This window comes from Erythranthe guttata, chromosome 8, assembly GCF_056151865.1.
Source record: "Erythranthe guttata isolate IM_541 chromosome 8, IM_541, whole genome shotgun sequence".
Classification (NCBI taxonomy): domain Eukaryota; kingdom Viridiplantae; phylum Streptophyta; class Magnoliopsida; order Lamiales; family Phrymaceae; genus Erythranthe; species Erythranthe guttata.
Window position 1 is genome coordinate 356410 of NC_142540.1, and position 17328 is coordinate 373737.

Genomic DNA, 17328 nt, shown 5'->3' on the forward strand with positions numbered 1-17328 from the left:
ATGTGACACTCCTAGTAGTGGTCTATTTCTGACAGGAATTTCTAAATTGTGGTACCAATTATCTATATTTTCTATAACTTTTACGCAATTGCTTATGAAATAAAAGTTGATGATCATAAAATTACCATTTGGCCACTTAGAAATTTCTTCGAATCGGCAAAGGCCAATAAAAACATAACAATTCGAGCTCGTTTGGTTGGAGAAATTAGTCGGTACCCGATTGTAGTAAATAACTCTATACTACAATTATATTGGGGAAAAAAGTAACTACTTTATTGATGAATGAATCATCCAATAATGCATTGTATTAAAAATAAAAAATAAAAAGTATTTTAAAAAGGAACAAAAAGGGTTGGGGTTGCATTGATCCACATAAGGGGGCGGTGGAGAAGGACAATGAAATTTTGTTTTGGTCGGTTTTGATTTGGTCATCTAGATTGTTTGCCTTTGGTATTAAATTTGATTTTTTGTGAAATTAAATTTAAATTTTCATAAGACCAAAATTAAATAAATATGGATCGCTTTAATTAACGTGTATACTCAATACTGTATACTATAAAGAATAAATTGACATTTTCCTAACTGGTACAAGTTGAGGAAGGCAACTAGAATATTAAATGGTCATGTATTCAAATCAACATCTCATTGTGTATTTAATATTTATTATATGTTGAATTTTTTGTTCATATAATAAAACGTCATTGTATTTATGCATGCGCAGCCCCCCCCCAATAGTGATTCTTTTTCTTCCTCGTATACGTATTTTTATTAACCGTTGATTTGATGCTATATTCATGTGAAATACATCGGGTAGTTATTAACTGTTGATCAACACACAATCACTCACACACACATGCATATGTGCTTAGTGATAAGTTATTTCACCTTATCGATGGTTACAATTCACCCGATGTATTTCACCGTGAACATAATTGTGTCTAAAGCATGATTTTTGGAATGAGAATTTATTGGTCTATTGTAATGAATATATTGTATTTACTTAGTTTGCATTAAAATAAAATAAAATAAAAGTTTTAAATTCTTTTTCAAATCGAAATCTTTAAAACGGTGAAATTAATAGGATTAAGTAATTTGTGCTTCACTAACCTGGTTGACGTAAGAACTCGAGGAGGACAAAAGACAGATTTGACCCTTCCCATTGAGCTTCTTCCTGGGCATCAGGTTTTAACTATGGCAGCCTGCAGTTAAAGTTCGACTCAAAACATTAATCCGTAACTCAATTTACCTTAAAAGAGCCGTAAATACATTATATATACGTGTATATATATTAGCAGCCATTGTTAAGTCACAAAAAGGTAGCTGAGAAATTAGTAGATTTATTCATAAAAAGCAAAGATTCGTTCAACCGTTGATGTGTTGTTATCTAATAAAACAAAGTACTTAAGCATCATCATCGTCATCGTAGAATATAAGTTTTTTGGCTTATTCTGAAATTAGCTGGACTAACCATGTGTAAATTACAATCCACCTAAGATCTGATGAGGCATAAACTTCTCTCCCAATTAAAGTACACATAATATCAACCTTCTCCATTATACTGACAGCAAATTTTTCATAATAATCACGATGACTAGCAAATCTTAACGAATACTACAATTTTCTTGAATTAATGTTAAAAAAAAATAAAAAATTATTTTGCATTAAGGAATGTAAGTGAAAATCTTACAGGCTAATGTGAAACTACTATTGAAAAAAATGATTTTAGTTTTTTAAAAAAAGAGAGAAAATTGACTCATGGCAAGTTGTGCATGTGATTGATCCAGTCACTAGGACCGTTGTCCATCTCAAGCCAATTAAAAAAAAAAAAAGATTAATAATAGCACAAGTGAAGTGGCAAATTTGTCAGCTTTAGCCTACTTTAGCAAACATTTCAATCAGAGCATTATTGCATACATCTACCATTTATAATCACAACTTTAAAAACCTCTACATACATACATACCTTTTGATGAGAAGAAAAGAAGAGATAGATTCCTTATAGGTGGGCATGTAAGAATATTTCCACTAAAAAAACCTCAGATTGTGTTAGAGTTTCCATAGCAAGATTCCTTGCAGATTCCAAGAAATGGCAACTGAAGCAGATATTCCACCACCTGTATGTGAAACAGTAAGTCCTATCAACTTTACATCCCAACACGTAGGTAGATCGTTATTATTGTTACTATTATTATTATTATTATTCCAGGTGTCGCTATTTATACCGATGATCGGATAATTAATTGGCTATTGAACTAAAATTGTGCATAAGAAAATAGATCTTCATACAAGAGATCCATTTACTTTATTTCTTATTACAACATCAGACAGATCTAATACATTATACATGCTGTGTGTGTGATGTGATCATGTGAAGAAGCTCTTGTGCTACTGTACTTTCAGTACTTCTTGCTAAGCAAGATGACTAGAAAATAAACCCAACTTTAAGATCATTATTAATGGAAAATTCAAAAAATAAATAAAAAAATTATACGTACTGGATCATGAAAGACAAGAGCATATTATTACTTTAGAGTTTCGAGCATACGGATAAAATGAACTATTAAATCGACCTGAACTCGTAGTCGTTCCTTTTACTCCTCTCACTAGCCCAATCGGGAAACGTCATGTTTCACTAGTTTATTCACTCTGGTTGTACAACTTTAAGATATATATTGTGGCAGAATTTATATAGGCTTGCTTAAATTTTTTGCAAATTGAGATGATATAAGTTACAAACTCGAACGAGTAAAAAGGAAGGTGGAGGAGGAGTATTTATGAGGTTTTTAAGAATTAGCAAATACGTCGCTATTTGTTTGATTAAACTAATCAATGATACTCTTTCAATATTGAACCTGCATGCTTCTTTTCTATGCATTTTCATACTCTTACAGTTTGTATTAACTGTATCACAGAGAACAGAGCAAGGTTTCCATATAGCAGATCAAGCTACCAACATATCAAATAATAAACTTCCCCAAGAAGAAAAGAACCGAGCCGATACACATAATGAACCTGCTACAGTTGCGGGGGAGGATTTTTTGCCAACACCCTCAATTGATCAGGTTCATTGTGAAGTGAACAAAATGTCGTCAGATGCCACCGAGAAAGATGAGACTGTGATTCCGCTTGTAACAAGTCCCGAATTAGATGATCAATCATTACAAAGTGCTGCAAATGCAGTGGATTCTTATGAAATGATCCAACACAAGGATGAAAAATCAAATGTCTCGGACAAAGATGTACGAGTGGAGACTGAGCTGTCTAAAGACACAACGCATGGGGAAACAACAGAAGAGGATATCTCAGGCAATCTCGCCACCAGTGACGAGTCTAAAGAAGTAGAATGTGAGCATAATAATAAGATTCCCCCGGAAAGAAATTTTGCAGATAGCTTGGAAATTGCAGCAGAGAAAACAAGTCAAGAACCAAAGGTCCAGGTTGACGATGAGCAATTTGAAAAGGAAAGTGAAAAACTGCCATTGGCAGATTTATCAGCCGATGGCAACGAGTCCACATTCGTTGATAAGGTCATAGATGAGAAGGAGGGCCCCACAAAAGCTCAGCTGTTTGAAACTGAGGAAAACATTACTACTTTGCTAAAGGAAGACGTGGACACAGAGAAGCCTGTAGAGTCCTTGCATGAAGTCCGCGAGATTATTGAAGCATCTGATTTAAGCCAAGAAAATAAAACAACAAGTTCTCCGGAAAAGTATGGCATAAATGCAAATCAACATGTAATTGCGAGTGATGATCCAGAGGAAAAAACAATTGATGCAGTTGAAGAACACACGGAAGTTCTTGAGGTGAGAATTACTAGTCATACTAACAAGTGAATTTTAATTTCATCTCTATTTATTTTTCAATTCAATATAGTTAATCGACTTTTATCTTTGCTGCAGAGTTTTCCAACAATTGTTTCAAGTTCTCCCAAAGACGAAAGTATAACTGCAGAGAGCGAGTGTGTCGATGAAAAAACAATTGATAAGGTTGAGACACAGAAGGAAATCCTTGAGGTATAGATAAAAACCATACTAAGAACTTTAACTATTTTCTTGTCATCTACTTATCTTAGTATTAGCTTCATTCAGAAAAGAAAAACATTATTTAATGTTTTAACTCAATTTAATTCTTGCTGCAGGATTTTCCCACAGTTGTTCAAAACGAGGAAATTAAAGAAAACTCGAACAAAGTGGATGGCTCAGACACAAAAGATGAAGAGACTTTAGAAAAGGGAAGTGAAGAAATTTCTTTGCCGCTACCTTTGGCAAGAGAAGCCAATGTCGATGAACCAATGGTTATGCATGAGGCCGGAGTTGAGAGTGGAGAATTGAGGAAAACCGAATTCTGTGAAAATGAGAGTACTGAAAGTATAGAGAAGCCGGAAGATTCCTTGAATGTAGTTTCCGAGGATATTAAAGAATCTGATCCGGATCAAGAAATTGAAACAAGAAGTCACACAGAGGAGCAAATTGAAGCAGCACAACCAAAGGCAGACCTCGAGGAAAAAACTGATGATAAAACACTTGATGTAGCTGAAACAAAGGAGGAAATTCTTGAGGTACAGCTCAGAAATGTTGTAATATTATACCTGTTTGATTGATCTAATTCAGTGCTGCTCTTTCAAATTTCAATATTGAACTTGAACCTGTATGCTTCTACTCTATGCATCTTCATATGCTTACAGTTGTATTAACTCGATCACAGAAAACGGACCGAGGTTTCCATATAGCAGATCAAGCTACCAACCCGGCAGATACAAATAATGAACCTTGTACAGTTGAGGGGGAGGATTTTTTGACAACTCCATCAATTGACCAGGTTCATTGTGAAGTGAACGAAACGTCATCAGATCCCACTGAACAACCAGATCAGACTGAGAAAGATGAGACTGTGATTCCGCTTCTAAGAAGTCCCGAATTAGATGATCAATCATTACAAAGTGCTGCAGATGCAGTCGATTCTTACGAAGAATTCCAACAGACCGCTGAAAAATCAAATTTCTCGGACAAAGATGTAAGAGTGGAGACTGAGCTGTCTAAAGACACAACGCATGGGGAAACAACAGAAGAGGATATCTCAGGCAATCTCACCACCAGTGATGAGCCTAAAGAAGCAGAACGTGAGCATAATAAGATGCCCCCGGAAGGGGAGGTACTAATCCATGAAAGAAATTTTGCAGATAGTTTGGAAATTGGAGCAGAGAAAGCAAGTCAAGATAATAGTTCATCTGTGGAGACCGTAACAAATACGACTTCTGCTGATGACTTTCAGGGAAAGAATAACTTAGATTCTTCTTTCTGTGAAGATGGTACAACAAAAGCTGAACTGTTTGAAACTGAGGAAAACATTACTATATTAAAGGAAGACGTGGACACAGAGAAGCCTGTAGAGTTCTTGCATGAAGTACCCGAGGTTACTGAAGCGTCTGATTTAAGCCAAGAAAACAAAGCAACAAGTTCACCGGAAGAGGATAGCACAACTGCAAATCAACATGTAATTGTGGGTGATGATACAGAGGAAAAAACAATTGATGCAGTTGAAGAACACAAGGAAGTTCTTGAGGTGAAAATTACTAGTCATACTAACAACTGAATTCTAATTTTATCTCTATTTCTTTTTCAGTTCAATATAGTTAATCGACTTTTATTCTTGCTGCAGAGTTTTCCAATAATTGTTTCAAGTTCTCCCAAAGAGGAAAGTGTAACTGCAGAGAGCGAGTGTATGGATGAAAAAGCAGTTGATAAGGTTGACACACAGAAGGAAATCCTTGAGGTACAGACTACTTCGTTGATCTAGTTATCTTAATTGACACATACTTGAGAAACAAGTAGCTTCATTCCGAAAAAGAAAAACATATTTAATGTTTAAACTCAAAAGAGTTTATTCTTGTTGCAGGAATTTTCCGCAGTTGTTCCAAACGAAGAAATTGAAGAAAACTCGAACAAAGTGGATGGCTCAGATACAAAAGATGAAGAGACTTTAGAAAAGGAAAGTGATGAAATGTCTTTGCCGCTACCTTTGGCAAGGGAAGCCAATGATGATGAATCAATAATTAAGCCGGAAGATTCCTTGAATGTAGTTTCTGAGGGTATTAAAGAATCTGATCTGGATCGAGAGATTGAAACAAGAAGTTACACCGAGGAGCAAATTGAAGCAGCACAACCACAAGCAGCCATGGACGAAAAAACTGATGATAAAACACTTGATGCAGCTGAAACAAAGGAGGAGATTCTTGAGGTACAGGTCATCAAAAATGTTGTAATATTTTACCTTTGTTATATAACTAGCTTAATTACGCATACATGAAATATCAAAGATATTGTTCCAAAGAAAGGACATACGAACAACACTATTATTTCTTGAAACTCGAAAAAAATTGGTGAACTGATTGTTCCTGTTGCAGAATATGCCAACATGTGTTTTAGATGAGAAGACGGAAGGGGAATCATCATTGGTACAAGATGATAGCACAAAAGTGAAAAATGAGGACCATTTGGAAAAGGACAGTGAGGAAGCATCCAATGATGATGTAATAACTACGACGGATGAGGTCAAAGTCGAGGTTGAATATCCAAGCAGAACAGAACTGTTCCAAGAGGAGAAAAATATAGAGCATGACTTGGGTCAACACACAGAAACAACTGACGGAGTAGACGTCAACGAGAAAACTCAAGAGCTGCAGGTGAAAAATCTTAACCCAAATCAAAAAAAAAAAATTTGTCACTCAATTCGGTACATCCTTAAATAATGATCACATTAAAATAAATAAATTAATTGAAAAAAAAAAAAGAGTTTTTTTTCTTTCCCGCAAATTCAGTAGATAATTAATGTTTAACTTTTGCAGCAGAGTGTTGAAATAAATGTCTCGACTGAGGACAACGATAGGGAATTGGAGAAGGAAATAGTAACACCATCTTTAGAAGAAGCTTCAACCAAGGAAGCTCCTGAGGAAAGTACAGAGAGTACTTTGCTGAAGAAGGAGCACTTGCAGGATCATGAAGCATCTGCTTCAAGTGACGACATAGAAATAAATCATGCTCTTGAGGATCAAAGTTTAACTGCACTTCCTCGTGCAATCACGAGTGAAAGAACAATTGATCCAACTGACACCAAGGCACTGTGCCTTGAGGTGCAGGTAAGCATCATAGCATAATTGGATTTTTTTTAAATTCCAGTTAACAAATAGCAAGAAGCATTTCCCTTCAAGCTCAGCACGGTTAATTGTTTCATTCTTTATGCAGAATGTTGCAACAGAAGTTCCACATGTCGAAAGCGAGACGCATTTGGGGAAGGAAAGTGAAAAGTCATCTTTGACAGAGGAAACCAATGAAACGGAGTCCAAAAATTTGAGTGAATCCAAAGAAGACAAAGATCTAGTAGAAGCCGAATCGTCGGAAAAAGAGAACAATTCAGCAATTACTTTGGTGACAGAAAAAACCAAGGATATTATGGAATCTGATTTTGGTGAAAAAACTACAAATCCACAAGAAATCTCAAGTGACAAACCAGAGGAAGAAACTATTGATGCAGTTGACAGGGAAGAGGAAATTCTTCATGTACAGGTGAATAATACATGACTGGTTCTGAACAGAAAAGGAAATGAACAACGGTATTTATTGTTTTGAATAGAATTCATAAGATTCTAATTCTTGCTACAGGGTATTGCAGCAAGTATTCCAGATGCAGATAATGAAGATAAATCATCAATTGAAGAAGAGTGCTCACAGTATCCATCTTCGAATGAAACTTCAACAGGGCAGGCCAATGACAACGAGGCACCAATTACGCATGAGGCAAATTTTGTGGACGAAAGCTTGATAACAGCTGAATCGTTCGAAGGTGAGAAAAATGCTGAAGTCACCTTGGTTAAGGAAGAAGTATCTATCGAGTCTTTGCAAGTAGCAGCTAAAGATATTAAAGACTCTGCCGTAGAACAAGACAGAGATATTTCCTTTAAAGAGTATACAACAAAGGAAGAAAGTCATGAGGAGATGGTAAGAATCATATTAGTAAATTGATTTTATATTTTTGAAGGATGAATTGTTATCTTGTTGCTGAAAATTTGCAACTAATTTTGACCAGACTGAAGTGAACTCACTAAGTAAAGTAGATTGCTTACAACTTGGAACAGGTTGAACATTTGGAAAAGGATGGTGACAGCACATCCTTGGCAGAAGCTCCAATAATGGACACCATAGAAAGTAAAGAGGAAATTGGAGAATCTGGTTCAGGTCAAAGCACAGAAACAACTTCCACTGAGGAGCAAATCCTAACTGAAGATACACAAGAAATCTCATGTGACAAAACAGAGGAAAAATCGGATGATGCAGCTTACACCAAAGGGAATACTATTGATGTACAGGTGAAAAATCATTCTATCAATCGGACTCGTAATGGATAGGTTCTGCATGAAAAATAGAAAATAGAATAAAAAATAATATTTCTACTTTAGACCAACAAAGTTCACAAGTTTCTTTTTTCTTTTTTTTCTTTTTTGATACAGGATACTGAAACAAATGAAGACAGTTCACCAATTGAAGAAGACTGTTCAGAAAGGCCATCAACAATTATGCATGAGGCCAAATTAGCAGATCAGAACTTAATAAAAGCCGCATTGTTTGAAAATGAGGAAAGCACGGAGGGTAATTTGGCAAAGGAGGAATTGTCTACTAGATCCTTGGAGGTATCAGACGAAGATACTAAAGCCTCAGCTTCTGATCAAGAAAGACAAACAAGTTCTATAGAGGAGCAAGGCCTAACTACAAGTACTTTGGGAATCATTGATGACCAAAAACAGGACAAAACAATTGATGCAGCTGAAACTCCTGAGGATAAGGTAAGAATTGTATAAATTACTTTCTAACCGTAAAATTAATGTCACAATGCTGAAGAATTAATTGAAATATCATGTAAGAAATGAATATTACCAATCTTTTTGCTGTAAATTAAACAAATTTAATGAGAGTTTTATTCTTGCGGCAGAATGTTGCAACAACTACTCTACATCAGGAGACTGAAGAGAACTCACTGATCCAAGTGGACTGTCAAAAAGACGATCCGGAAAAGGAAAGTGAAAACACATCTCAAATAGGAGAGACCACAGAAAGTACCTTGAAGGACGATGCAGAGGTGGAGAAGGCTGCTGACTCAATCGAAGTAGTTAATGAGGATACTAACGACAATTGTGAGGAGTCAACAATTATACATGAGTCCGAAGTAGCCGATCAGGGCTTATTAAAAGCCGAATTGTTTGAAAATGAGAAAAACACAGAAGGTAATTTGGCACATGAGGAAGTGTCCGTTAGATCCTTGGAGGTATCAGATGAAGATATTAAAGCATCAGGTTCTGGCAAAGATAGAGAAATAAGTTCCATAGAAGAGGACAACACAATTGATGCAACTGAAACTCCCGAGGATAAGGCAAGAATGGTACAAATTATTTGCTCATCGTAAAATTAATGTCACACTGCTGAAGAATAAAATTATTACCGATCTTATTTACGTAAATTAAACAAATTTAATGAGTATTTTATTCTTGGTGCAGAATGTTGCAACTATTCTACATGAGGAGACTGAAAAAAACTCACCGATCCAAGTGGACTGTCAAAAAGAACATTCGGAAAAGGAAAGTGAAACCACACCTCCAACAGGGGAGACCACAGAGAGTACTATGAAGGACGATGCAGTGGTGGAGAAGGCTGTTGACTCATTTGAAGTAGTTAATGAGGACACTAATGAGTCCAAACTAGCAGAACAGAACTTAATAAAAGCCGAATTGCTTGAAAATGAGGAAAGCACAGAAGGTAATTTGACAAAGGATGAAGTGTCCATTAGATCCTTGGAGGTATCGGATGAAGATACTAAAGCAACAGCTTCTGGCCAAGATAGAGAAACATGTTCTATAGAGGAGCAAGGCCTAACTACAAGTTCTTCAGGAATCATTGATGACCAAAAAGAGGACAAAACAATTGATGCAACTGAGAGCCCTGAGGATAAGGTAAGAATTGAATAAATTACTTAGAATATATTGAAATAACATGTAAGAAATAAATATTACCAATCTTATTTATCTAAATAAAACAAATTTAACGAGTGTTTATTCCTGGTGCAGAATGTTGCAACAACTACTCTACATGAGGAGACTGAAGAGAACTCACTGATCCAAGTGGACTGTCAAAAAGATGTAGAAAAGGAAAGTGAAAACACATCTCAAACAGTAGAGACCTCAGAAAGTACTTTAAAGGACGATGCATTGGTGGAGAAGGCTGCTGACTCATTCGAAGTAATTAATGAGGATATTAAAGCATCTGCTTTCGTTTCTACGGGGAACAATAATGATGAGGAGTCAACAGTTATACATGAGTCCAAAGTAACAGATCAGAGCTTAATAAAAGCCGAATTGTTTGAAAATGCAAAAAGCACAGAAGTTTATTTGGCACAGCAGGAAGTGTCCATTAGATCACTGGAGGTATCAGATGAAGATATTAAAGCATCAACTTCTGGCCAAGAAACAAAAACATGTTCTATAGAGGAGAAAGGCCTAACTACAAGTCCTTCAGGAATCATTGATGACCAAAAAGAAGACAAAACAATTGATGCAACTGAGAGCCCTGAGGATAAGGTAAGAATTACATAAATTACTTACTTAGAATAAATTGAAATATCATGCATAAAATAAATTATTACCAAAATTATTTATGTAAGTTAATCAAATTTAACGAGTGTTTTATTCTTGGTGCAGAATGTTGCAACAACTACTCTACATGAGGAGACTGAAGAGAACTCACCGATCCAAGTGGACTGTCAAAAGGAAGAACTGGAAAAGGAAAGTGAAGACACATCTCAAACAGGAGAGACCACGGAAACAACTTTGAAGGACGACGCAGTGGTGGAGAAGGCTGCTGACTCGTTCGAAGTAGTTAATGAGGATATTAAAGCACCTGCATTCGTTTTTACGGGGAACGATAATGATGAGGAGCCGACAATTATACATGAGCCCAAATTAGCAGATCAGAACTTAATAAAAGCTGAATTGTTTGAAAATGAGGAAAGCACAGAAGGTGATTTGGCAAAGGAGGAAGTTTCCGTTAGATCTTTGGAGGTATCAGATGAAGATATTAAAGCATCAGCTTCGGGTCAAGATAGAGAAATATGTTCTCTAGAGGAGCAAGGCCCAACTACAAGTCCTTCAGGAATCATTGATGACCAGAAAGAGGACAAAGCAGTTGATGCAACTGAAAGCCTTGAGGATAAGGTAAGAATTGTATAAATTACTTATGGTAAATGTTCGCAATGCTAAAGAATAAATTGAACTATCATGTAAGAAATAAATATTACCAATCTTATTTCTGTATATTAAACAAATTTAATGAGTGCTTTATTCTTGCTGCAGAATGTTGCAACAACTACTCTACACGATGAGACTGAAAAGAACTCACTGATCCAAGTGGACTGTCAAAAAGAATATCTGGAAAATGAAACTGAAAACACATCTCAAACAGGCGAGACCACAGAAAGTACTTTGAAGGACGATATAGTGGAGCAAATCCAAAATGCGGATCTACAAGAAATCTCATGTGATAAGGCAGAGGAGAAAACCTTTGATGCAACTTACACAGAGGGGCAAACTCTTGAGGTACGGGATGTTGAAACAGATGTGCAAAGGGAACAGAATGAAGATAACTCACCAAGTTCTATCGATGTGGAAACTCCAACTGCAGAAGCACAAGAAACCTTGGGTGACGAAATTAATGAACAAACTACTGATGTAACTGATGCAAAGGAGGATTGCCTTGAGGTTCAGGTAAAAATCATACTCTCTCTATAACTGTTAGCTTATTTAGTACATCACAAAATGAAAAATATTTTTTTCTTCTTTAACCTGAAAACAAGCTTTTACTGTCATTTTAGGATATTACAACAAATGTCCCAAATGGAGATGATGAAGATAACTCACCAACCGAAGCAGACAGCTCACAAAACCCTTCTCTGGAAGAAGCTCTTATGGGAAATGCCGAAGATCATGAGTCCATAATTATGCATCAGGCCAAATTTGTGGATGAAAACTTAATAAAAGCAAACTTGTTTGAAAGTGAGAAAACTTCAGAAGGTACACTGATAAAGGAAGAAACCGAGTCTTTGCAATTTGCAGACGGGGATATTAAAGCACCTGCTTCATGTGAAGATAGAGAAATTAGTTCTCTAGAGGAGCAAAGCCTAATCGCAGATCCTACAGGAAACATAGCCGAGGAAAAAGAGGACGAAACAATTGATCCAACTGATCTGAGTGAAGAAACTTCTAAGGATGAGGTGAGAATCATACTCGTAACTTCATTGTCAACTAGGTAGGAAAACCACTGTTAAGCATGAAAATAAATACTACAAGACTGAAGGATGAAAAACGTACATATATTTAAGAGGATAATTTTTTTAATAGACTTCAATTTACTAGTACAACTAGAGATGTAAATTTGTTTGAAGATATGAGCTAAAAGATAGTTGTAGCTATGAGACGTTTCATCATTGACAACCTAGTAGACCTAAATTTAAGGGGGAAACAACAAAACATTGCTATCACAGATTCACCTTTCATGGAATCTACAGGTACCCAAAGAGATCGATGCTGTTGAGACCAAAGCAGTAATTACAGAGTTAAATGAAGAAGAAATTTACCTCAGGGATCTTCATAAGACAAATGCAGTTGACATAGCAGCTCATGAGGTAATAACTTGATGCCAAGAAACTTTTAAGCTATTTGAACTTGAGTTTGCATCTCTTCGTGAAACTTATTTACAAATTTCTGCCAAACAGGAAAATGCCTCGAGTTCAGATGCAGTAAAGATACCCTCTACAAATGGTTCAGATGAAGTGTCGGAAGAACATATATTGGTAAGCAAAAAAAATGTTGCAAATATTACCAACTCTGTGGCATCAGATGAAGATTTGACAACCAACTTTTTTCAGGAAAACCAGCGAGAAATACAACAAGACGCTGAGACCGAAGAGGCTCACAAACAAGATGAGGACCTCCATGTTTCGGCACCCTGCCAAGATTCCTCCATGGAAAAAATAGACAAGGATGTCCAATTGTGTCTTGCAAGTACCAATGATTCTGATGTCACCGAAGAGGTGCTACCTGCCCGAGATGACAACATAACAGAAAAAACAGACATCAAGGAGAGTGAAGTTCTAAAGGATGATCAAAAACCTAATGCAAGAGAGCAAGAAGAAACAGAATGTGGACAAATACTATTAGATGAAACAGTAGAAGAAACCAAAGAGTTGGTATCAATACCAGTGGCTAATGACGCCCCTATAATGTCTTTCACAGAAACATCGGAAGTAGATCATTTCACTTCTGAAAGAGAGCTGACAATAGACAGAGAAGAGCTCCAGACAGAGAAAACAGAAACTGCTGATGACAAGGAGACAAAAAATGATGAAGACAAAGGCGAAGAAGAGGAAGCACACGAACAGAAAATACCAGACTTCAGTTCTGCTGCTACGAATGTCCTAGAGGCAAGAGACCAGGATGTTGCTGGATTTTTGTTTGAAGCACCAGAAAAAATTAGGGTTGCACCTGAAGAAAAGAAAAGCGAACATGAGTCCAAAGATCAAGTGCTTGAATTTAAAAAAGGTGAACGTGAGTACGCATTCATCGGTAACGTGATGGTGATTGATGAAGAATCAGAGTCAAGTATAATTGGGGTTGCACCTGAAGAGAAGGAAAGCGAATATGAGTCCAAAAATCAAGTGCTTGAATCTATTGCTCAAGTTCAGAGCTGTGACATAATTCCAAAAGCAACGGAGATGAAAACAGCGGAAGAAAATACTGAAACAGCTGCAGAAATAAAGTCAGGAAATGTTCTGGCAGAGGATATATTCGAGCCAAAAATAACCCCATACGACAAGGAAAGCATGAAAGTTGACATTTCGAGCGAGAAGGTACAAACACTGAGACTTCAATTTTCTTCTAGTGAATGTCTTTAATCATTTTATCTGGTTTTCTATCTGTTGACTTACCACTAAAGTAATAACCAAGGAATATAATATTGCAATTGAAGGGAGATGAAGACTTGGAAGATTACCATCTTGGTTCTTGCAAGGAAGAGGTAATCACAGAGAGATGCCTAGAGAGTGAGGTAAAGCAAGAAGAGATAAACACAGAAGAAATTTTTGAAGTCATTACTAATGGAAATGAAACAGAAAAGGTAGGAGAAAAAAATCATTTTATTTCGTTCACAAACCTCTTCATATGTTGAAGTGTCATATTCGTCATGCAGGTGTCAGAAGTTTCTGAAGAGACAGATGACAAGGCTGTAGAACACCCAGAGACAATTTTACTTGCAAATGAATCAATTGACCACCAAAAAGAGCTGGGAAAGAGTGGTGAAGAGGTTACAGCTATATTAGACACTGAAGAGGTAGATACTTACGAGTTTACCTTTTTAGCATTATACGTCATATAAATGCGGCATTCTGGAGATTACAAAAATCAGCACTCATACTTTCACTTCTACCATTTTAATGGCCTCGATATTTAGTATGGTAGGGCATCTAAATAAAAATAATCCTGCATGGCAAATAAAATAGAAGGTTCACTAATTGAAATAAAGATTGCCATCTAAGAAATAAAAATGTTTCAGAGAAACGTTGACGTTTATATAATTGCTTCTTGCAATATTGGATAGTCTAAGGAACTAGCATACTAGTCTTGTTGGGGTATTAGATAGTCTAAGGAACTAGCAATGTTTTGTCTGATATAATAGTCAAAATTAATTAGCTACCAGAACACAGGAATATTATAATATAATGCCATACTCTATCCATAAATCAAATTCGGTATTTTCGAGCCCTATATTACAGAAGAATGGGTCCTCTATTCCCTTGTCAAATATTGATAGATATGTGTGCTTTCTGTTACGTAGGTTAAGAGCTCTAACAGAGCTGTTCTAGAGAATGAAGAAGAAAGAATAGGAGCTGCTGACAAAGAAATGGCGAAAGATGAAGTGTTACTAGATCAAAATTCAAATACCTCAGTGATAGATGAAACTGTAGTCGAACTGCCAAAAACACTTGATGAAAATATAATATGTGAAGCTCCTCCTACAAAGACAGTCCATGAAACCATAGAGGAATTTGAAGGTAAAAATGAAGAAGCAAATACCAAGCATGAAAGCCTACCACTCCCTGAATTTACACAAGGAAAAGAAAGTGAGAAACAGGACCAAAAATATGAAATTTGCACTCCAGAAGAACAAGCAGAGGATGAGGTAAAAATCTAACACCTCAAAATAAACTGATGAACTGATGTATTAAAAATATACATTTTTAGAGAATATATCTATCTCTTCCACAGGAAAACTTTACAGCAGGAAAAGGCAAGGAAGAAGCAGAAGGAGCTGGTACTTGGACAAAACCAACTGAAGATGAAGATAGAAATACCTTTGTTCAAGCTGCAGAACTTGACGAAGTTTTAAATGGTGATGGTGCCCAAGATATTCCAATGCACAACGAAAGCTCCACAACCAAAAATGAGTATTTTGAGGAGAAATATCCAAATAAAAGCACAGAAGCACAAATATCCTCTGCCAGCGGAGACACTGAACTAATAGAACAGGTCATAAAAGATGAAGGAGTAGATAGTCGACAAGTGGAAGAAGTGAGTGATGAATGCAAACAGATCAAAGAGACTTCAACACTAGTAGAACCTGTCACTATTCCCACATCAGAAATCATGCAGGAATATAAGGTAGAAACATCACCGGAGACTAAGGATCAACTGAAGGAAGTTGACGATCTGCCCCAAGAATCAAATGTCAGTGACGCGGAACTGAAAATGGCACAGAGAGATGGTCCACCGGATCTTCAAAATGCCAGGGATATAAGTGAGAATGTGCAGGAATTGAATGAGGGTTCTGTTGAATTATCGAAAAAGGAGAATCCAGTGGAGGTATACCCAAGTGAAAACATCGAGGCCAAGGTTTCAAGTGAAGAGCAAAAAACAGAAAAAATTCAAAAAGTCCTCGTGCCAGAAACTCTCGATCAAGAAATAGAAGAACAGCAACCGGGAAGTACTTCTTCTAAGGCTGTATTGAAAGCTTGTGAAGAAGACAAAATAATAGAAAAGGTCTCAGAACTTCAAAGTTCAACGGAGGATACAGCTCAAAGTGATAAAAAAGAAGAAACTGAAAGGCAAATTGACTCTCTTCCCGTCTTACCACATGTCAAATGTCCAGCCATTGAAACAGAAGAAAAGGATCTCCCGCTGCGCAGTGATGCAGCAGAGCTAGAGGTGATCCCTCTACCTTCAAGTGATAAACATGTAGTTCTGGAACCTTCTAAATGTGAGCCCGAAGAAGCAAACAGTGGACATAAGGAAGGAACTAGCCAGAAAACAACAGAATCAAAAGAGATGGATACGCCTTCACTTATGGACCTTCTTCAGACTCCCACAAAAAAGACCTCGGAAATGGCAAGTCGTTCTGAAGACGTGCAAGCTGACGAGGCCGTGTGTGAAGATGCAAAATCCGATGAGGAGAAAGATGATGAAGAGGAATCGAGAGAGCAAAGAAGACCAGACTTGGGTTCTGAAGCTCCGGTCATGGTGGATATGGGAGATGCAGACCTGAAAACTCCACACAAGAAATCACACAACATACTGTCGGGCGTTGGATCGAAAGTGAAGCATTCAATTGCCAAGGTAAAGAAAGCCATTACTGGAAAATCATCCCATCCAAAACCACCATCTCCAAAATAAGGGTGATAAATTTCGATAAAAAACTGCTCAGTGAGTTTTCCTACTATTTTTTGGTTTGTTTTTCAAGGGTTTGTAAATCAAATATTATAATCATTCAAATTTGTGCTTGCTTGTGTAAATGGTTTGTATATATCAGTTCTGATATTAGAGAATTGATATATAATATGCAGTATCTATAGTTTGTAAACTAATATTGAGAGTGTAATATATGTTGTTTTCTTGTGCCATACAATCTACTTTTCTGCAATAACCATAGCATTTACTGAAAGGAATGAAAACGAAGATATATATATAAGATAAAAGCATTTACCAGGTGGATTCATGACTGTGAATGCACGAACGAAAGCATATGCATCATCGGCACCTGGTTTAACAATTACCATTTCAATTAGGGGTTGCTTACTCAACTCTGGCAAAATTCCTGAACAAACATGCCGCCTGCCTCTTGCTGCAGAAATTGGTCCAGTAAATTCACAGTTCAGATTCCATTTGAACTTGATTTGATTGCGGCAGCTCGTTTGCTTTAGTTGTTCGTCTCCTCCTCCTCCAACCGCGGGGACTTGATGCGG

General features: G+C 36.7%; 1 protein-coding gene and 2 long non-coding RNA genes across 8 annotated transcripts; 1 reads left to right on the top strand and 2 right to left on the bottom strand.

Annotated features, from left to right (window-relative positions):
- Positions 1-932: 932 nt before the first annotated feature.
- LOC148768252 (uncharacterized) lies at positions 933-2100 on the bottom strand. The gene is made up of 2 exons (XR_016033027.1): positions 1964-2100; positions 933-1199 (listed from the first exon to the last, which is right to left on the bottom strand). It is a non-coding gene; the product is annotated as an uncharacterized LOC148768252 (long non-coding RNA).
- On the top strand, positions 1537-16991 carry LOC105969607 (A-kinase anchor-like protein). Of its 6 annotated transcripts, none has more exons than XM_088821437.1 (26): positions 1537-2128; positions 2913-3803; positions 3900-4013; positions 4139-4558; positions 4705-5562; positions 5659-5772; positions 5896-6237; positions 6404-6682; positions 6845-7135; positions 7242-7562; positions 7659-7994; positions 8132-8362; positions 8504-8836; positions 8983-9429; positions 9545-9997; positions 10112-10621; positions 10742-11254; positions 11393-11803; positions 11911-12309; positions 12604-12720; positions 12811-12888; positions 12964-13944; positions 14064-14210; positions 14283-14423; positions 14928-15272; positions 15359-16991. In XM_088821437.1, exons 1-26 carry the CDS (start codon positions 2087-2089, stop codon positions 16757-16759), a joined length of 10515 nt encoding a protein of 3504 aa, XP_088677563.1. In that variant the 5' UTR covers positions 1537-2086; the 3' UTR covers positions 16760-16991. The 6 variants fall into 6 exon arrangements, with proteins under 6 accessions (XP_088677563.1, XP_088677567.1, XP_088677565.1 ...); XM_088821441.1 differs by having other exon boundaries at positions 14064-14141; XM_088821439.1 differs by having other exon boundaries at positions 8983-9420.
- On the bottom strand, positions 11321-13056 carry LOC148768253 (uncharacterized). The gene is made up of 2 exons (XR_016033026.1): positions 12918-13056; positions 11321-12799 (listed from the first exon to the last, which is right to left on the bottom strand). It is a non-coding gene; the product is annotated as an uncharacterized LOC148768253 (long non-coding RNA).
- Positions 16992-17328: the final 337 nt, after the last annotated feature.

Coding starts and splice junctions, on each gene's coding strand:
- LOC105969607 (XM_088821437.1), top strand. CDS start 2,087: ATGGCAACTGAAGCAGATATTCCACCACCTGTATGTGAAACA. Junction 9,998..10,111: donor CTGAGAGCCCTGAGGATAAG/GTAAGAATTGAA, acceptor TTCCTGGTGCAG/AATGTTGCAACAACTACTCT. Junction 11,255..11,392: donor CTGAAAGCCTTGAGGATAAG/GTAAGAATTGTA, acceptor TTCTTGCTGCAG/AATGTTGCAACAACTACTCT.